We start from the raw sequence: 22,223 nt of genomic DNA on the forward strand, positions 1-22,223 counted from the left end.
AAAATAATAACAGGAAACTGTGCTTTAAAGGGAACAGGAAGCTGTAGGGTTGTAGGAAACAAGATGTGCCAGTTAAGGTTAAGTTAAGAGGCAATTGGAAATTCTGTATTAAAGGTAATGAGGTACCTCACTTAGGGACGCAGGAGATGTTACTAGAGAGGGAAATGACGTCAGTTGAAACAGGACTTTTGTGTTAGGAGACTTAGTGTTAATAGCGTAGGAGGCTACCAGGTGCAAGGATTGCAGGAAGGTAAAAGGATTATTAAGAAGAGGGGATATAGAGAAAAGGGAGCTTGGGGCTTTCAGGTAGAGGATCCCAATGCAATAGGAATGGGGATGATGCAGTTGTATAAGAGTGTTTGGAAATCTTGACACTAATAAATTATTTGTGGATATGTGGTGGCAGGCTTATGGGTTGATGTGCTCAGCCACATGCTCACTTAGATTTTGGAGCTGCTTGACTGGTCAGTATTAGCTGGTTGTACAGATGGTATTGTCAGGAGTTCTTGGGTGGTGGTAGTGGTTCTGGTAACATAAGGCAATTCGGTCACAACCAGAGTAGGGGTGGGAACAGAAGATGAGCCTGAAGCTGGATCTGAAGCTGGAGGTTGTGACTGAATTGTAAAAATGATAGGAAGTGTAGCTGGAGATGGAACTTGAGGCAATGGTTGCGCAAAAGCTTCTGCTGGAAGGTATGGGGATTGTAGAAGGTAGCCAAGCTGTGGGGCATAGGCAGGTGGCATATAATACCCGGGCTGTGCATTATAAAGCAGCTGTTGCAGAAGAGGTAACTGCTGAACAGTTTCAACTTGTGGAGAGCTCTGCTCTGACAAGGTAAATGATTCCAATTTGCCATCCCCTCCAGAGAAGAATTCATCCATCCCTGGTGTGAAAGCTCCAATCTTCTCCATGATCCACTCAAGAAAGTACTGTGTGCTGGAGTACACCACTGGATTCTGGGACTGGCTGGAGCCTCTGCCCCAGGTGAAGACACCGATCACATAGAATCTTGAAGTAGTCACATCGTAGCACATTATAGGACCACCATTGTCTCCCTGGGGGGAAATAAGAGAGAACTTTGGTTACAAGCACCCTGGACAAATATGCTGAGAATGCCTTTCTTTTGTCATGCAGGTCCAGTCCACCTTCACATTCTGACCGTTCCTTTAAACATTTGCCTCCACTCTCTATCCCTAGATTCCTATTCTATTCATCTTTTTTTCTTGTTATCTGTCAATTCATCTGTCTAGCAGTCTAGCTATCCATATGTACATCCATCTATCTATCTGTCTATCTCTATTCACTAAAAAGCAATAGTTAACCATTGATTCATGTTGTGATTAAAACAAACAGATGAAATTCCCAGCAAAAACTTCAGTTGAAAGGAAACTGTGATTATGATACAATATCTTTAAAAAAGTGTCAGTTTCTATAGAAGACATAATTAGGTACATTACAGATCATATTGCGTAAAATGTGGCTGATGGGATAATCAACCAAATCATTTGTGATATAGGGAAATTACATAATCAATAACATCACATACTGCATCATCATTTAAATCACGAATCACAAGATCTGAAGTAATGTTTCAAAGTTAACTCCTAGCATCACTTGTTTGAAATAAATCCAGTTGAACCCACTGTCTCTACTGTTTTCTGTTGCAAGGTTTTAGAAACAGTTCACAGGGAATGTGCAATATATCAGAGAACATTCGGGTACTCCATACTATCTTCCCCAGGTTCTCTGGAAACTGCATTATTAAATTATGCTAACTCCTGTGGTCAGTAATCAGTTGAAATGTCGCAGGGATCAGGGCTTAACTCTTGATACTGGAATAGATATCTTTTATCAAGAAATATGACATTAGCCTCTTTCAAGAGACTTGGGCTGCTCGACGTGTGGTACACAAAGGCTATGTTTGTTACTCTAGCCCTGCTATCATTCCAACTTTTTTTTAAACATACTTTATTAAAACACCTCAGCCATAGTACAATAGAGACATTAGCGATACATTCAGTGTTTTTTTTTTTTCTCAACTTATACATTATACTTATTTGACCAGAGAATAATTACTGGTTTACAACATACTTCGTAATTCTTCCGCCTTGCGGTAGTGAAGTTATTCTCACATAAGCGTCCACAAATCTGATATCCTGATCAATAATGTCAAACATCTTTACATACAATTTAATTCTAACTTACTAACTAATCCCAACCCCCCTCCTGGCCCTCCCCATTCCTGGTCTGTGGCTCCTGAGTTCGTCCGATATGTATCATCCTGGTGTCATGCGTATTCTCCTGTCTAAAAACCGTGGTATGTGGCCTGGTAGCTGGGGGAACTAGCAGTGTATCCCCGAGGACTAAAAGTCGGTTATTGTGTGGGATTGCCCTGTGTAAGGATTAGATCCAAATGTTTGAATTCCTCCAGCATAACATCCCTCTCCATGGAGATAGGCTGTTTCCGCAATCCCCTCGCCTCAACGCCGTGCTTTCGGCATCCCCCATTGTATCAGGTCATCCTGCCAGCTAGACAATGTCGGGCATCTAGGGGATTTCCATTGCATAGTGAGGGCCCTAACAGCTAGTAGCAGGGCAAGGTCTATGAAACGTCGTTGGACCTGTTGAGTTTTGTCATGTCTATGGAGCCCCATGAAACACTCTAGAGCTTTGCTTTGGACTGTCATATGTGTGACTACGCCCAGGTAGTGTCGGACACCAGTCCAGTAATCTAGTATACACGGACAGGTCCATAGCATATGGATAAAGTCTGCTTCACCACCTTTACCACAGGCGTAGCAGTGCTGGGCCTCTGGGAATATCTGATGTATTCTTTGCGGGCTGAGGTAGGATCTATGTAGGACCATTGTTTGGATGAATTTTAGTTTAACATTGCGGGACACTTTCTTAGGATGTTCTAGCATGCATTTCCATGCTCTGTCAGTAAGTTCTACCCCTGCATCTTCTGCCCATTTAGTCCTGAGGGTTGCGAGTGTTATTTCAACATGCCCCCTGATACCGGTGTACAGACATTTAATAAGGTGTCCCCCGGCGCCCATATAATACAATAAGTATACCAGTTCATGTTGTGGTGGTCCAGCGCACCCGTGCTCTGTACGAACGTGTCATGATCTAGGAGGATGCCATCAGCAAAGAAGGCTCCCACCTCCTCTACCCCTGCCTCCGTCCAGGCTCGTGTTCTAGCCCTCGTAAGCCCACCCCCGGGAGTGGGAACACCCAATAAAGGAATATTTGCCACGTAAGGGGTTGTGTCTGGTGTATACTGCAGCGCTTTCTTCCAGCATTGTAGCGGCGGACCCTCTGAGGGAAGTCTGGCTTTGGGCAAAATCAGGGAATGAAGTGTACCTCGGTATATATCTCTCTGGGTGAACCCAATTTCATGTAGATTTCTCCCCGCTGTGCCAGTATGATAGCCATTGGATTTGACAGGCATAATAGTATGCCCTAAATTCAGGAACCCCTAACCTTCCCTTGCGGGAATCTAGCTGGAGTTTCTGTAGGCTCACTCTTCGGCGACCTGGTCCCCATATAAGCTCCACCAAGATAGTGTTCAAGGTGCAGAAATTGGATTGGGGAACCACAATGGGCAGGTTCACGAAATAGTATAGTAACCAAGGGACTACTACCATCTAAGAGATGGCAATTCGTCCTATCACTGAAACGGACAAAGATGTCCAAGATGCCACACTCGAGCGCAGGGCTGCAATGGCCCTCAAGAGGATGCCTTCTAGCAGGTCGACCTGTGATCTATATACTTGTATGCCTAGGTATTTTAATGTGGTGTGAGCTACTGGTAGAGAACCAGTGCCGGATTGTACTTCAGCTGGGCGTGTCCCCTCTCAGAAGAAAAAGGCAAGTGATTTCCTTGAATTAATAACAAGGCCCGAAATCTTCCCGAAGTCTGACAGTATAGTGGGGAGGGGTGTTGCATCGGCTGACAGATCAAGAAGATAAAGAAGGATATCATCTGCGTATATGAAAGTAAGGTGGGCTGTACTATCAATAAGTATTCCCAGGGGTTCTGCTGATTGTCTGAATGCTATTGCCAGGGGTTTGAATGCAAGTACAAATAGTAAGGGGGATAAGGGGCAACCCTGCCGTGTACCCCTGTGGATTGTGTACTCCCGAGAATTATGTTGACCGGTGCGAGCTCTCGCCGTGGGGGAGGTGTAGAACAGGCGTACCCATTTAAGATAGTCGTCCGGGAAACCAAAGCAGTGTAGGGTTGCGAACTTGTAGTCCCAAGTTATGGAATCAAAGACCTGTAGCAGGTCTAATGCCAAGCAACCGGTGTCCGGATAGTCGGCCGGGGTGGCACTCATAACATAGTGCAACCGTCTGGTGTTTAGGGACGTGCTACGATGCGGTAAGAATCTGCATTGAGAACTGTGAATGAAGGTGGTGAGGTAGAGCTGAATACGGTTCGCTAGTGCTTTGCTCAGGATTTTATATTCCGTTGCAAGTAGAGATAAGGGCCTATAATTAGTAATGTCTGTGCCATTGACCTGGCTTGAGCAAGGAGGTGACTAGGGCTTGCATGGTGGAGTATGGTAGGTGACCTACCTCGAAGGCTATCTTAAAAACTTCTTCCAATTTGGGAACCAGGATGTCTGACTAAGTGTGGTAAAACTCGATGGTTAGGCCATCCAAGCCAGGTGCCTTATTACAATTAAGACCTTTAATTGCAATGCGTATTTCGTGTTGTGTGATAGGGCCCACTATTTCGTCCTGTATAGTTGTCGGCAGGGAGGGGATTGTTAAATCTCGGAGAAAGTCCTCTATAGAGATGCCAGCGTCTGGTCCTGGGGCTGCGTATAGATCACTGAGGTATGTGCAAAAGGATTTGTTTATTTCTTGTTGAGTGCGAACCGATCTGCCCGAGGGCGTATGAATATGTCTAATAATGGGTGGTGCAGGTCTGTTTTGTACTATCCGTGCTAATAATGTCCCAGCCCTATCTGCTTCAGAATCTATGGTGGTCATTAAGTTCTCCACTCTCTGTAAGGTCTGGTGTATTTCCTGTTTGGCTCCTACTGTCTGTCCAATTGCAGCCCCCTGACCACCACCTTGAGTGCGTCCCATTCAATCAGGTTGGAGGATGATGTGTTCCAATTTTCAGAGAAGTAGTTGCTAATAGTATTGGACATAGCAGTGCGGAATGGGGCATCCTCCAATAACTGTGAACCCAGTCTCCAGGTAGGCACTGGGGTCGGTACCCTGCCCCAAGCTAGTGTAATTTCGAGGGGGTTGTGATCCGAAAAGGTCTTTGCTAAATACGTGAACTGCTGGATCTGTGTTACTATAGTGTTGGAGCAGAGGAATCTATCTATTCGTGTGTGGAGCTGGTGAACTGGGGAGTAAAAGGAATATTCCTTATGCGTGGGTGTATACCGGGTCTGGTGGCTCAGTGGACTAATTAATCCACTGCAGGGCCCTGTGTTCCACCTCATAGTCACAGGTTCAAATCCCGGAGGGTCCACTCAGCCTTTCATCCATTTCAGGTCGATAAAATGAGTACCATTGAGTTGGGCAACAATATACATCTGTTATTTCAGCACCAAGATGCCCCGTTGCTGGGGTGAACGTGCGCTTTACAAATACACCTGTTATGTGCCAAACATCCAACAGTGTCCAGCAATCCAGCCAAGTGTTCAGCATCTCTGCTAGCTTGCATGCACTCGCACCATGTAATGGGGGTGAGATCTATCTAGAGCTACATCTAGTACCCTATTACAGTCCCCACCCAGGATCCATGGAATTGTATCCCAATTGACCAATGCAGTGCCCAACCGTTGATAGAATTTGTCCTGGTCAAAGTTTGGGGTATATACACTCCCCAGGACTACAGCAGCTTTTTCTTTACCCCTTGATAAGAGGATCTTTGCCGCTGTACTAGTATAGTGTAATCAGGGTACAGAGAGATACAGTGATTTTCAAAGTGGATCTGTTTTTTTTCACCTTGCTTTCTGTAGGAGGACGTCATGGTCTCTGTAATTTAGAATTTTTACGATTAGCGGTCTCGGAGGTGCCCCCACAGGTATCCTGTGGGTCCTCTCCACACAGAAGTAGGGGTGTTGGACTTGGCCCTTAAGGCAGGTTCACCCCTAATCTTTTTGCTTTAGATCTGTGATCTGTATGGATGATTTTCTGGTCTGTGCGCACTTTTTCCCTGTGTCCCAGAGTAAAGTGCGTGCATGTAGTTAGGCTAACCTGCTCTCCCATAGGAATGCATGGGGAATGTCTGTGTCCCTAGTAGTTCCTGATGCGTGGGGAGTGCATGCTCGAATTTGGTATGTGCGAGCTCGTGGGAATGAATGCTTCGCAACGGTGTATGTGGCATGTGTGTGTCATGTGTAGAAATGCCACTTCTAGGGCTTGGCATATTAATGTAAAATATGCCTGCCGTGTGATTGGCTGGAGCTGGCTGGTGAGCCTGGCTCCAGGAAGGCTGGATGGGTCTGCCCAGTGGCGAGTGTGAGATTAGCATGTTGATGGCTTGGGAGGAGTGCACCTGGTCCCTGATGGGCCTGGACTTTCCCCACACAATGCTGGCTCCACCCCCTGTAGTGCGACTGATGTCCCTAGCCCTGCCAGTGAATAGAGAGGGTGGTTGAGGTAAACAGAGTACTTCAAAACCAGCTGCAACTGGTTTTTCCCCCACCCTGCACCTACCGACAAAGGGATTTTACAGTATAAGAAGGGGCTGTGTCCCCATACAATTTGTCCTTGGTTCTTCTTGTGGATCCTTGCCAGAGGGGGCTGCTGCTGCTGCTGGGGCCAGGAGGACCGCCACTTGGATTGTCTCTCTGCCTGGAGACCCAGTGAGCTGGCTCTGGCCCTGCCTTGCCCCCCCTGCCTGCCTAAGAGACTCTGTGCTGAGAGAGCGCTGCTCTCTGCCCTTCAGCTCTGGGGAGCGCTGGAATCCCTTGCCTAGCGCTTGAGAGCGCTTTATTTGGCTCCTAGCGCTGTGAGCACTTTATTTTTGTCCTGTGGCGCTGGGGAGCGCCTGTCCTTCATTGCCAGAGCTTAGGAGCGCTTTGTGTGTCGCCGGTGCCCACCCGGCATCTGCCCGTTCTGTTTTGCCGATTTTCGGCAGAGCGAGTGCCCACCTCGCATTGCCTTTTAGTCGAAGGCCGGAGCCCACCCGGCATTGCCCCGTTGTGTTTATTTATTTCGAAGCCGGTGCCCACCCGGCATTGCCCCGAGATCACCGCTGCAGCCCAGGAGTGTGTGTTGCCCCTGCCGGGCCGCCTCGCTGCCTGCGACGACCCGGAAGTGCTCGTGTGCCCAGCCAATTGCTGTGCGGCCCGGGAGAGGCGAACCGGAAGTCCCGCCCCCGGAGCCGAGCCGCAAGGAAGAGAGGCAGCCGGCCGTGCTCGAGGCTCCCCGTGAGGAGAGAGGAGCAGCGCGAGGAGAGCCGGCAGTGTTCCTGCCCCCGCAGCACCAGCGAGGTACCAGTGAGTGCGGGAACAGGGTCCTTTGTTCGGCGAGCGGCCCCGTTGGGAGAGGGCCGCTCCAACGTGCGCAGCAGTCCTTTGTGGAGAGCCGGTTGAGGCTCTCCTGGGCATTTTGCATTTGGCCGTGTTCTGAGTCCCCCGTGAGGGACTCCACCGAAGCCCAGATTTGTGATTAGGAGCCCCGAGGCTCCTGGGGCCAATTTGTATATTTCGAGCCCGAGTGGCTCAGGGCATTCAGCCCCTTGCGAGGCCAGTTGGCCTGAGGGACCAATTTCTAGTGTTGTGCTACATGCACCCTGCGCATTGTAATTTACTGATGTATGTGATTCTTGCGCAAAAGTTCTAACCTGCACCTCTGAATGTGTTTAATGCCTCAGGTGCAATTGTTGATGTCCCATTTTATGTTTATCCCCTTTGCTAAGAGTGACCTGCTTAGAGGATTGTTGATGTCCCATTTTATGTTTATCCCCTTTGCTAAGAGCGACCTGCTTAGAGGATTGTTGATGTCCCATTTTATGTTTAGGTTTCCTTCCCTTTGCTAAGAGTGACCTGCTTAGGTGATGGTTTTCCTTCCTTAGGTCCTGATGATAAGGTCCTAGTTCCCTGCGTGATTTTCCTACAGTGTTTTAGGCTTGTGTAGGAGGTATTTACTCTTTACCAGTGTTTACTGGTTGTGTGCTACATGTACTATTTTGGTGCTAATCATTACATGTTTATGTGCTAAGTGTATACCTACAAGTATTATTTTCAAACAAGTGCCTACCCCTGACAGTGGTCCATGTGGCCCTGTCCTGTACATAATTCCCTTGTAAATTCTGCCCGTGCCTCTGGCACATTGTAAAGTTTGTGTGTTATCTAATGTGTTTTTACTATAATACAAAGGCTATTTTTTATATAACCTTGTGTGGAGTTTCCTTTGTGGTGGGCCTTGGGTGTTGTTGCTGGGGTGCGTGCGCAAATACTTAACTCATACCGCCTCCAAGTTTAGCCTTGCTGCTCGCGCCACGTTACCTAGAGGGTGAGCAGGGGTTATCTTGGCGTGTAACTCCCTTGCCCTGACCTTAGAAATGGTGATCCCTGACTGACTTTGGCGTGAGTCTTGGCCAGCCAGGATCCCGTTTCTAACAAGGGGAAAAGTCCGTCTTGCGCCACATTATCTCTGAACCATGATTCCATGAAGTCCGCCGCTCAGGGGCCCTCACTGCGTTCCGGGAGGCCAATTACGTGTATGTTATTACATCTGTTTCTACCTTCAGCGTCTTCCACCCGGTCCTGAAGGCCAGCGACCTGTTGATGTAGGCATTGTATTTGCGTTGAGTTTGCTGTGATTTGGCGTTCTAGGTCCTTCAGAGCTCGTTCCTGTTCCTTGACTGTTCCAATTAGTTTTCCGTGATCTGCCCTAAGCAGTGTAAGGCCAGACGTGAGAGACCCTATTTGCTGCTCAATTGCTGAGTGGGATTTACGGATTTCTTTTAGGATCAGATCCAGCTTGTCGGGAGTGTTCTCCACCCTTTCCGAAGAGGTGGCCACCGGCGATGGGGGCCTACTGGAGGTCCCAGGTGGATGGGAGTGGCCACTCGCGAAGCCTGGCCGTCCAGTACTTTCCCCTTAAGTCTGCCCATGCTGTATACTGTTCCAGCATGATGATGCTGCTCAGACACCTATACACACAAGGGTCCGGTTCCTAGCACCGCTCCCCTGATCCAGCTTTCCGGGGGCGATCGAGCACACAGATGTCCCAGACTGGTCCTGCACCAGTATTGTCTGTAGGCGGGTGCCACTACCCCAGCGCGATCGGTGTCTCGCACTGGTCCGAGAGCGCAACTCCGACCACAACACCTCCGCGAGAGGGGGCAGGGCCGCAGTCCCGTCGGGCCCTGCTCTGACTGTGACACTATCAGCTATCCGGGGCCTTAGCCAAGTTGTTGTGGTGCGTTGAAGGGGCCCGCGGCACGGAGAGGCCCCCACCGGCTTCCTGAAGCCTACGCGACACACTCTGCGAATCAGTGGCCCTCCGTTGCAGCACTCAGCTCATCTCTCCACAGGTCCCCCTCTGGTGCAGCATTAGGAACGCAGGCCCTGGGCCCGTGCACCCAGGTCTCTATTTCGTGGCATGGTGCGCCATTGAGGTATCCCACAATCGCAGTCTGGCCCAGTGACAGAGATGGGGTTCAGGCCAACCGCAGGACAACACCTGTGTCCAGGGCTTCCACTAGTATGACAATCACGTGTCCTCCCAGTCCTCGATGGCAGTGGCACCGTTTCCACCGGTCATGAGGGGGGGGGGGAGGAATATACATCTGGAGGCGGCCCCCCCTGTGCCGCTGCACCAGTATTGTCTGTGGGTGGGTGCCACTACCCCAGCGCGATCGGTGTCTCGCGCTGGTCCGAGTGCGCAACTTCGACCACAACACCTCCGCGAGAGGGGGCAGGGCCGCAGTCCCGTCGGGCCCCGCTCTGACTGTGCGCCTCACTCACCGCTTGCCAGTATCCCACAGTAGCTCCGATCCGGCCCCGGTCTCTCTCAGACGTCGCAGGGGGCTGCCCGCCGTGCCGCCGCACTCCAGAAGCAGCGCACGGCGATCACACTCCCGAGGGCTTGACCTCTCGCTTGTGTCCTAGGGCATCGCCGCACACGCGGCTGAGCAGTACTTTACTTCCCGGGCCCAGCCGCACAACCAGGCCAGGTCGCGCCCACCGCCAGAGCCGATTTCGGGATCCGTTTCCGTCAGCGGTAGTTGCGGGGGCATTCACCGAGATCCGCCGGCATTTATGGTGAGTAGGAGCTTGCTCAGGTGAGTCAATGGCTTTGTCACCCCCCCCCCCACCTCCCCCCGGAAATCCGGAGCCCTACCAGGATACGTCCGCCATTGTAGGCGGTTAGCCATCCCCCCTCATTCCAACTTTGATCAAGCGAAAGGTGACCTATCTGCGTCAAGGAATAGCACTCAAATTGGGCGTGGAGCAGATAGTTACACTATTTCATGCCTTTCCTGTAATTCTCACAAAAGGGTATGGGTGTTTGCATCTCTATTTGCTACATTTTTACAACAACTATTTTAGCAATAGAGTCAATAGTAATTCTGTGCATTGGCTTGCATTTCTTGCTAACTTAAAAGCTTAGTTAGTGCTTTACCGAACAACTGAATATTATATGTGAAGATTTTGATGCAAAATGTGCCTCGGATGCAGGTGACATGGGAAATATCATCTCTCACAACATCCCATTATCACGCGACCGGAGGGGCAAAGAACTCGGGAGGTAGTTAGCACTGTTGGTTTAGTTGATGTCATGGAGCTTATGGATACCAGTGCAGCAGCGGCCGGCATGGATCTGAGGTAGGTGCTAGGACACAGGAGCAATGTTCCCTCTAATTTTTTTCCTCTGTGTGCAGCAGTGTAAGGTCTATGTGCGCTGCAACCAAGGCAATGTGCGCCAGTAACCAGACTGCGTGTGTGGGTTCAGCGCCAAATATTACTTCAAACTTTTGCGTGAAAAGTATGTGCATTTCCACACCAACAGCACCACGTGAACAGTGTTAAGGCAAGTTTGAAACAGTCCCACATAACGATTTGAAACCTTGGCAGCTATGTTGCTGCATTTCTTTTCTTAATAGAGCTGAGCTGCGCGGTGATTGTGTGCATTCGTTAAAGTTTTCATGTTAATTGCAGCTCATGACGGGCACTGCGATTAACATGAAAACTTTAACAAATGCTCTCTTTGAGGAGGAAAAATAAAATATAATAACTTAGTTATTATAATTTTAATTGTATTTTTCGCAGGTTCATGGCTGGGTTAGGGTAAGGCGCATCAGACTAATGTATTTTATTGCTGGTGTCCACATCACTGCATTAAAATGCATCAGTCAAGCATTTTAGCGCTCCTCTGACAGTACTGCAATAGAGGCGCCCTGCCAATGAGGCAGCACCAGCATGCTCAAATTGTCTAACATATATGAGCATGCAACTGCGTCATCAAATTTAAAATGCTATGTTTCACTCCACACATAAAAATACGATGTTTTTTTCTCCAAACACAGAATGTTACTCAAAGACTTCTGTTGTAGCACAAGTGCAACGCCATCCAACATGGGTCCCATGACAACAGACCTTCCTTCATGAACCCAATCACGAAACATGGTGAGCCCATTAGAAGAACCTTTGTCATGATACCCTATTTTAACCGATGATACTAGACGCTTTATTATCAGCAATAGGTGCATTATTTCACACCTGCTGCTGACAGAAAGTTCGAATTTGACACTCATCAGTAAAACATATCCTATATCTTCTAGTGCCCCACCGAACCCTTCATTATCCTTACTGCTTTTCAGTGTCTGCACGAGACCCCTGGAACACCTAATTGTACAGTACGTAGTGCAATTCAAATGTATGAGGACTACACTAAAAATCAGAAAACACAAATGATCAAAGCAAGATCAAGGGGTGTCTCAGAAACAACTTGTGGATAAGTGAGAGCTGCTTAGGCCTCAGCAGGTCAAATGTCACTGATCAGAACAGCTTCAGCTTAACCCTAGTCTTTGATTTGATGGCCTTGGGAGCTTGGACACACTGCAGTTCCCATTCTGGAACAACGGATCACAGACACCTGATTTGACACAACTTTTTTGCTACATTTCAATGATCATATAAATCAGAAAACTGCAACTCATGATGCTTATAAAGGTTCTCTTTTACAGCAAGAAAAGCAAGATGGACAGTTAATAAGAATGTTCATTCTATCCAAACTAGACTACTGCAATGTAGTCTATGCCGTAGCTCAAAAACAATTAGACACAGAAACTCTAGAGAATCGAGAAGCAGGACAATCCGATTTGCCTCAATTGGATTAAATCTGCTCACATCACATAAACATCTAAAGAGCACCTCTGGCTCCCAGTAGAATAAAAAAATGAAGTAAAAAAAATATCTGTACTTCACTTCAACCATACTATCCCATTAGGAAGCTCAAATCTTATCGCACCCCTCATGCCTCAAACTTAAGAAAGATGGATGGAAAACCATTTGAGTGCAAAGATCCAACTGCTAGCCTATTCAAGAAAGTCACGCTTTAGCTATCTAGAAGCTCTGTAATGACCTTCGTCCGCACATGGTTAATAGAGGATAGAACCTCGAAACATGGAACATTAATACGCCACTGAATCTTCAAGTCTCCCAGTGTTGCCAAGTGGCTTGCGTGTGCTGCACAAAAACACATAGATGGCACAAGACTAGCCACCATCGCAATGATGCGTAACACTGTTTTTATCAAACCTGCCAGTTCAATTTTACTACAATGGAAGTGTTAATTTATTCTGGCATTAGTGCTGATTAAGAATGTTAAACATTAAGGAAAAGGTGTATATAAATGGTAGCAGCACAACACAATTGTATCTTGCAGGTTTTACGTGTCATACAGTGGAAATAAAAAAAATGCGCAGGTTAGCTATAAAGCTCACACAGTTCAAAACAACTGTCAAGGTGCATTGCTAAGAATGTGCTGAAAATGTCCCTTCAAAACTGGTGCAACTTAATGGGAAACAATTGCAAATCTCGGCACTAGGCCCATCTAGTCGTGTTGTTCCGAGCACGCCCAAAAGTATATGTATGCTGCTTGGTCTCTAGCCTTGCATTGGTGTTTTGCTCTGCATTGGCCTCACCGGTTATGAACTGGACTTTACTCCAGCAATCCCCGATGGAAAGAGGTGTTTCTTTCTTCACACGTGTTATGTTGCAAACTTAAGTGACAGCAATGAGAACAACAAAAGAAGCTGTTTGACCTCTGAAACACCCTGGACACAAATGTACCAGAGCAAACATAACAGTGGCCTATATTCGGTGAGTATTTCATAGTGAAGTGAATATCAATATGTGGACCCAGAGACAGAGTGATAGACATGACAAATGGGAAAAGACACATATAAAACACACTAACAACAAAAAAACACATACAAAAATACCTCATTGGTGGCACTTTAAAACAGAAACTAAAACACATGGTAAAATCGAATTGCAAACGATCTGTCAATAGACAAATGTACATCAAGTTGCAACGAAGAAACGAGGTTAGCTTCAGGGCTGGGATGCTGTAAGAACAGAACAAACAAAGTCCACCCACTTTGCCAGAAACAAACAATTCAGAGTCCCACGTGAAATGAACATTAAGCAAAAAAGAGCTACGCAATGTTTCCAACCACGTGAGATACTTTCACGAGCGTGACACCTCCATGGTCACCCGACATTTGGCTCGTTAATTGCTGTATTCTGAGCCGTGACAGTAGGTATTTGTTTATTAATTACGGATTTTTAATACAGCACGGCCGCATGACATCGAGTTTGGATACCGCAGTGTTGAATAACTAACTGGTGGTCGACTTGTCAGCGAGGCATCTCTTGAGGCATGCTGAGACAATGAGATGTCTACATGACGTCCAGGACACCCTCTCATGTGAGCTTGGAATGAACACATGCAGGAAGGTAGTAAGCAGGGATCAACAGGAAGAGGGCTACATCAAATGACCGGAAGCCACAAGCATAGAACTGAAGTAGTATTGTATCTCAATTCCTTTACCTGGAAGTAGTGTTTATGTAGAAGCGTGCCCGCAAGATCATCGGCACGCTACTTCAGAGCGGTTCGAAACACTAAGCTGAAACTGGTTCCACAAAAAAGTTACGCATTGAGAAGTATGGAGAGGTGTACCCAGCAGGGCCTGGCATGTGCACACTGCACAGCAGGCAGACTTTAGCCGTGTTTCTAGACTTGCTTTATTTCTTTTGTTTAGTAGAGTAAGGCTCTGGGGCACATTGTGTGCTTTTGTGAAAGTATTCATGTTAATCGCAGCTCGTGAAGACGCTGCAATTAACATGAATAATTAAACAAAAGCAGACAATGTGCCCCAAAGTCTCACTCTACAAAACAAAAGAAATAAAGCAAGTGCTCCCTCCTTGACTCCTTGATCTCACAAGCTGCCTCTCCAAAACCAGGAAATGCCCGTTTTTCACGCTGCTCGCCTTTTAAAGGCGGCGACTGGAACGCTCTCTGGGGAGGTGTGTGCGCGCCACACACACGGCACTGCGCGCTTGAGATGACGGAGGTGCGCGCTAGCACACGCGCACATGTTAAAGGGAACAGTGCACAGGAGGTAGCGGGAGGATGCAGGAGGGGGGAGGACACAGAGGAAATGGCTCTCGACCGCAGTCCTTCCCTCGCTCTACCACAGGAAGCACACCCAGGCTCCCAGTCAGCCAATGACAATGCTGCCTTAGCAGTGTTGTGATTGATCTGAGCACCGTGTTTCAGTGCTCTGATGCTGACTGGAGGCAGGGAACGTTCTCCACGTAGGTTGTAATGCAGCCTGCATGGAGAACATGCGCAGTGTGCAAGGATGTAGCCTTACGGCTAGAGCGGTTGACCTTGAAGCTAGGGTTCCGGGTTCGAGTCTCGGCAACGACGCTCAACGTCCTGTGATTCTGGGCAAATCACTACATCTCCCCGTACCTAACAAATAAAATAAATGAATGTGCCCTTCTGTAACAAATCTGATGCTCATGTGAAGTGCTCTGATACCCGATTTCTAAGGTCTAGTTCGCGCTATATAAAACTCTAAAAAAAAATAGACTGTGTAGTGTTCTGAGTATTGCGCCTCTCAGGCACTTGTAGAAAGTATACTGTTGTGTGGGCATTCTATGCTCTGTATTGGAATGTGAGCATTCTGTCAGTTGATGCCTGCCTTTCCCTGATGTCGCTGTTATTCTCTTGAGAAGAATAAACCAACTTTCAAGCTACAAGTCTAAGTGGTTTTATGAACACTTACTACATTATTTTTGGCGACGATGCTCAAGAGAAAGTAAGGAACCTGTCTAACCTCGATCAACCTCGTGATTTCATCATCCTATCGACTTTGTGTTGTGAGCGCTGTTGCCGAACGAAGGAATGCTGTTATCTTCGCAGCGAGATAAAGATAAGTCACGTTTCATTTCCAGTATGATCGCTAAGTAGCGGAAGCTGTATTAAAAAAATTCATCAGCAGCGCAAGTCGTGATTGGCAGAAGAAGACGCGTGTGCTTGGCTGCGCGTTACATCAGCGGGAGTCGTGATTGGCAAATTAAGACGCGTGTGGTTGGCAGCGTTTCACGACGTATTAGCACGTTGATGTCGGCCATTTCATAGACTGCAGTCTGTGCGCGCGTTGACAAGTAACTATAGCAACGCTGTCAAGGCAGTCTGAAGGAGTGTGGTTCGAGACGCGGCGCGGAGAGAAATTGTACACAACGAAGTAACTTTGTGAATCCATGCCAGGAAGATTTTAACATGACATCTGCGCTGAATATCAGTTTAAAGTCAATCAGCACACATTAAAATATACGCAGTGTTGCTAACCTGACACCAAAGATCTAGGAAATTAAAAAAAGAGTCAAAGTGTACACGCTGAATTTGTTGGCATATCAATTTCATTATTAAACGACTGGTGAATTACAGTGTCCAGCATTTGTAACGCATGTTCACAATTTTTAAGGATTTATTCTTAGTATTGCTTATAGTAATTTGCTATCTTATGAGAACAGCGACAAAAGTTAAGTTCTGTAGCAAAGCAATTACTTTTGAGCAGGATGCAATCAGTTTCACCTCCACCACCTTTTTTGGAGACACCAGGAAATCCACCAATAATTTGGAAGAAATGGTTTGATGCGTTTGAAACCTATTTGGGTGCAATTGGTGCATCAAGATATCGAGCAGAAAGGAAGAAATGTTTACTATTGCACTCATTAGGGTTTGAAGGCAGGGACATTTTTAAACATTTACCTCCTTTAGTAAGAAACAACGCAGAGGAAGACATAGAAGAATATACTGAGACAAGAAGGAGACGAGTTGAGATTTGATGTTAAGCCTAGCCTTGTTGTAATTAGACATACATTTTTCAAAAGAGAACAGTTACCGGGAGATGTCGAGACGTATGTGTCAAGTCTAAGGCAGTTAAGTGCGGAATGTGAATTTGAAGGCTTCAGAGAACAATTGATTAGGGATCAGTATATATGCAAATGTACTGACAAGTCAATTCAACAAAAATTGCTCACTTTGGGTAATCCTACTCTCGAAGAGACTATCCGTACGGCGAAAAGCATAGCATTGTCAAAGAAAGAGGTCAAGGAACTTGAAAAGAAGAATGAAGAAGCAGTTTCTGCAGTTAGGCCTAAAGAAAGTAGGGAAAATAAGGCAGTACCAGGTCAACAACGCTTCGAAAGGAACAACTTTCCTACTTCACAACGTTATGATAGAAATACTTTTCCCAGGCAGAGTGACATTTGTTATAGATGTGGTAATCTTTCGCACAATAATGGCAACAAGTTCTGTCCCGCAAGGAATTCTACATGCCGAAATTGTGGGAAATATGGTCATTTTGCAAAGATATGCCAAAATAATAGGCAGGGAAATTCAGTTTTCATGAACAAGTCTCAAGGACAGGGTAATGTAAGTGGGGTAGGAAATGTTTCTGAGTTTAATGAAAATGCTGTAAAGGAATCAGATTCTATTAACAGTATCCAAGACGGCCTTAGGGAGATGGTTGTGGTGGTTAGGGAAGATGGAGTTATCACTGGAGACCCTTCAGATTGTGTAGATCCTTACGAAGATTTTGGTGTGGGTGATAAAGTGCTTACCTTGCTAGTTGATTCGGGTGCGAGAATAACAATGATCATTCAAGAGTTGTTTGATGAAACTTGGCCTGAAAGAATGCTAGAGCCACCTGTTATGGCCCCTGTTTCTTATCAGGGGCGCAAAATAGTTTTGGCTGGATATTTTGAAGATGTCCTGCAGTTCAAAGGGAGAAAGATTCTTGGGAAGATCTATGTTGCGATAAAGGGGTTAAACATTTTGGGGTGGTTCCACCAGGGTCTTTTCCAATTGGTTCTCAGACCGGGTACTAAGGAACAAATAAGTGTGGTAGAATCAAACGATTATACAGAAAAATTGGCCTTCACGTATCCTACAGTTTTTGGAAAGGGTCTTGGGATGGTTAAAGGTTTTACCCACGAGATAAGAGTGAAAGATGGAGCTATTCCCGTTAAGCATAAGGTCAGAAGTGTCCCTTTTAGTGTAAGAGATAGTCTAGAAAAAGAGTTGAATGAGTTGTGCAAGAAGGGGATCATAGAACCAATAGAGTCATCCTTGTGGTTGTCTCCACTTGTTGTCGCCAGGAAAAGGAATGGAGATTTGCGTGTGTGTGTTGATTTGCGCAGTCTCAATAAAAACATCTGGATTGATTCGCACCCTTTGCCGAAAATTACAGATTTATTGTCACTCACAAGAGGTGCAAGATGGTTTACTAAGTTGGATTTAGCCTCCGCTTACCATCAAGTGGTGTTGAGTCAATCCTCTAGACATTTGACAGCGTTTGTCTCTCCTTTCGGTAGTTTTCAATACTGCAGGATGCCGTTCGGCCACGCGTCGGCGGCAGCAGTTTCCCAGAGACTAATGAGTCAAATGTTTAAGGATACTCCTGGAGTCATAGTTTTCCAGGATGATGTTTTGATTTTTGGCGAGAACAAAGGCGATCATGACAATTCTTTGAATCAGGTTTCAGAAATTATGCAGGACAAGGGCATTGTGCTTAAAAGTGAGAAATGTGTTTTTCTCAAAGAAAAAATGAATTTCTTGGACATGTTGTTTCGCATGATGGTGTTGAACCTCGTCCTGGGTTGGTGAAAGCCATTGTAGATGCTTGTCCTCCTGTTGATAAATCTGGATTGAAGTCATTCATTGGTCTCAGTGAATTTTACTCTAGATTTATCAAAGATTATGCATCAAGGGTTCAACCATTAACAAACATGTTAAAGAAGAATGTATGGGATAAAAATTGTCAAGAAATTTTCCAATGGATTAAGTTACAATTAGTAAGTGACAGAATCCTTAAGCCTTTTGATCCAAATAAGAAATGCATTGTGACTGTGGATGCTAGTGGTTTTGGTCTTGTAGCTGTGTTTACTCAAGAGAATGGCCAAGTTGATAACACCGTAGCATATGCTTCGAGGGTTTTGCGAGGGGCTGAAATGAATTTCTCTGTCATAGAGAAAGAGCTATTAGCTTGTTGGTGGGCGGTCAGGAAATTCAATCCTTTTCTCTGGGGAAGTCATTTTGTAATACGAACGGATCATAGTCCTTTAGTCTCTATTTTAACAGGTGAGAAGGTCAAAGAGCATACACAGAGGATTGCTAGGTTATCAACAAAATCACTTCAATATAATTTTGACATTGTCTATTTACCTGGAATGAAGAATGTTAGGGCAAATTACCTCTCACGTTTCCCTATTACTGGTGGTTATTCAGATTTTGAAAAGGAAGATGATGAGGAAGATTGTTTTGTTGCTGCTTTGGATGTTGAGGGAATGTGTGCTATAAATGAGGCTGAATGGAAAAGGGAGTTGATGAAAGATGAGGTACTTGTTCAAGTCATTAAATATTTGAAATCAGGTTGGCCCAAAGAGAAGAATGTATCTGGTCAGTTTCAGACCTATGTTAAAATTGCAGAAGAGCTCCCTTTAGAGGATGGTATCCTTTTGAGATGTGGAAGACTTATACCTCCAGAGAGTTTGAGGAAACGTCTAACTGATGGTGCTCATGAAGGACATTTAGGGAAAACCTTCACGAAACGTAGGTTGAGGGATGTGTTTTGGTGGCCGCAAATGGATGTTTGTGTGGACACATTGATTGATAACTGTGTTATTTGTAAATCCTCTGACAAAAGTCACAAGGTAAGGACACCCCCTTTGGAACCTATTCAGTTTCCGGAGAGAGTGTGGGAGAGGATTGGTGTTGATTTGGTTGGCCCGTTCAATCTTTTACCATCTTCTTCACGTTTTGCTATTGTTGTCATAGACTATTACTCCAAATGGCCAGAGATTCGCTTTATCAGTGAGCCAACCTCAGCCAATGTGATTCTCTTTTTGGAAGATATTTTCCTGAGGGAAGGGTTTCCTTCTTATGTCATGACGGACAATGGTGTACAGTTCGTGAGTTCAGAATTTGAGTTCTTTTTAAAACAAGGTGGTGTTATACACAAGAGGGGTTCTTTCTATCACCCTCAGGCAAATGGCCTTGTTGAAAGGATGAATCGGGTACTCAATAATTGTGTGCAGTGGGCTATTGCTAGCAAGTGTGTGGTTGAGAATGCGGTGCGTTCCATCCTATGGTTTTATCGCACTACTGCGCATTCGTCGACTGGAGTATCTCCTTTTGAACTTCTAAGAGGGAGGAAACCTTCTACGAAAATGTGTCCTTGTTGGTTGTCGAAATGGGTGAAAATGGATGTTATGGATGGTATTGATGGATTTGTGAGGGACAAAGTTTTTGGGGCTCAAGTAAGACAGAAGGTCTATTTTGATGAAAGAAAGAAGGTTTTTCCTCAAAACATTTGTGTTGGAGATGTTGTACGTATCAAAAATCCTGTTCATGTTACCAAGGGAAGAAGTAAATTCTCTGAACCATTAGTTGTTGACAGAGTTTATGGTAATGCTGTGCGGGTCAATAACAAGAATTGGTGGAACATTTGTAAAATCTAAAGTCAAAAATGAGGGTGTTGACTGTAATGACTATTTGACTACTTCTGGTTCTAATGCCAGGAAGGTGAATGGAAAGTGTAATGGTTTAAATTTTGTGCCAGAACCTCGCAGGAGTTTGAGAGTTTGTAAAATTCCTGTCAGGTTCAGGTAATCTTTTTTTCTTTTTTTCTGCAGTTTTTTTCTTGTTGTTTTTCTTGTTCTTTTGTTTGCTGTTTTCCCTTTCTAGCATTCTTCCTTTGTTCTTTCTTTCTTTTTCTCTTTCTTGTTTCCCTTTTCTTGTTTTCCTTCTTTTGTTTTGGAAGAAATGGGGATAATGTAGTGTTCTGAGTATTGTGCCTCTCAGGCACTTGTTGAAAGAATACTGTTGTGTGGGCATTCTATGCTCTGTATTGGAATGTGAGCATTCTGGCAGTTGATGCCCGCCTTTCCCTGATGTCGCTGTTATTCTCTTGAGAAGAATAAACCAACTTTCAAGCTACAAGTCTAAGTGGTTTTATGAACACTTACTACAGACTGTCTTCTGTGTTTCACTTCAAAAAAGTAGTGAGTCGACACTTCTCCGCCTTAGTGGAGGAGTCACCACTGTACCGGTGACTGGAAACCACTCTTTTATCATGACAGGGAGGCTACACATTTGTTACAAGTGGTATCATAACATGTAATGAGGGGTACTATTTGCAAAACTTGATACAGTGACCACAATGCCTTAATGATGTTATCCCTCCCTGTTCATAGAGTTGAAGCACCAATGAAAGTAATGACCACATCTTCGGTACATGATAACGACTTATTGGTCTACGCTTAAGCCAAGTATGTCTATGGTAACTTTGTTACGCTGCAGTACTTCTGTTTTTTAAATTCCTTGCTGAAATGGTTGATGGGTTTACCCTACAGCATGATTTTGAAGAGTTGTGTATTGATGTTAGAACATTGCTTTTAAAACTAGTTCAGAAACTCCAAGCTGGTCCTAGATGGTGTGACTCTCAATGCTCTATTGCAAATAAGCAGCTCAGGAAATCATTTTTAGCCAAACCCCGGATACCGCTTGAGGCAGCACAAGCAGGATTCCATTAGAAGCAGCACATAAATAGAAGGAAGTTAATAGATGAGGACTAGGAGCACCTTAAAATGGTATGGGCAATGCACTGCGCGTTGAAAAAAAATTCTTTTTATATGGATATTTTAGGTAGATAGTTTTGTTAGAGGTGCTCCAACTGGTGGCGCAACCGTCCGTTTGCGCCAAAATATAAACCTTAGATATGTGTGTACATGGCCTGTGTGCACATCCCAGTATTTGGGCACTCCCTCTGGTTCATCAAATGTGAATAGACTCCATTGATTTTTCAAGATTTCTTTAATTTGAGTATATTGTCGTTAGCCTTTCATTAGTAGATTAATTTCATCAACTTTATATGGCTTTACACAAAATCATCGTCGCTCCAATGCATTTCGGGCCGATTGCCCTTTCTCAAGGAGCTCCGAAAAAGAACGCATCTACGCTTTAATCCAAGACGATGTATCACAGGAATCCAGTAGCCGCACAAGAGAACAATGTGTCAAACATCTTCTATACCACGCCAGGACATTAGTGAAATATCATCAAGCGCTCCGCATTCCCCGTGGACTCAGAATTGCACTCAAACCGTCCCTGTGTAAGAACTCTAAAAACTTCCAAGCTAAATGGAATGCCATCCTAAACAAATGTAGTCTAGATTTGATATTACTCATCATTGAAGAATTGTCCACCATCCTGACTGAGCTAACTAACGAAATCAAGGAAGTAGAAAAAGAACTTGAAGCCTTTAAATCATCTGAAGACATATCTCAAATGCTAGAGGATGTTAAAACACAACTAGAAAAACACACTAAGGATATCAACAATAGGAAACTCAGGAAATTCAGACGCGACACACTGGACTACCAATTGGATGAGGTCTACACCTGGGCTGATATCTACGCCCAACGCCGACGTAATAAACCATCTAGTCAATACACTGACACCTCCTCCTCCGGGAGTGATGCATCCAACAGGCCACCAAGAAAGACGACTTCTGATGTCAATAGGAATCAACAGCAAGTGAGAACACAAGTGGATGAGAGTGCTACTACATCTGATAGTGGTCCTTTTTTAGAGAAAGGCCCCCAAGAAACCGACGACCCAGGCGAAGTAAGAGAAAAGGAACCAGAAGC

The 22,223-nt window shown here is 45.4% G+C and overlaps 1 protein-coding gene across 1 annotated transcript in view; it reads right to left on the reverse strand.

The window, feature by feature from the left end:
- Positions 1 to 440: 440 nt before the first annotated feature.
- Positions 441 to 22,223, reverse strand: part of LOC147750918 (acrosin-like) — a 622,490-nt gene continuing 600,707 nt past the window's right edge. Inside the window, exon 5 of the mRNA XM_086931720.1 lies at positions 441 to 1,055. Coding sequence (XP_086787846.1) covers positions 441 to 1,055 — 615 coding nt within the window. The remainder of the gene's footprint in view (positions 1,056 to 22,223) is intronic.

This window comes from Lissotriton vulgaris, chromosome 1_1 (assembly GCF_964263255.1).
Source record: "Lissotriton vulgaris chromosome 1_1, aLisVul1.2, whole genome shotgun sequence".
NCBI classification, from domain to species: domain Eukaryota; kingdom Metazoa; phylum Chordata; class Amphibia; order Caudata; family Salamandridae; genus Lissotriton; species Lissotriton vulgaris.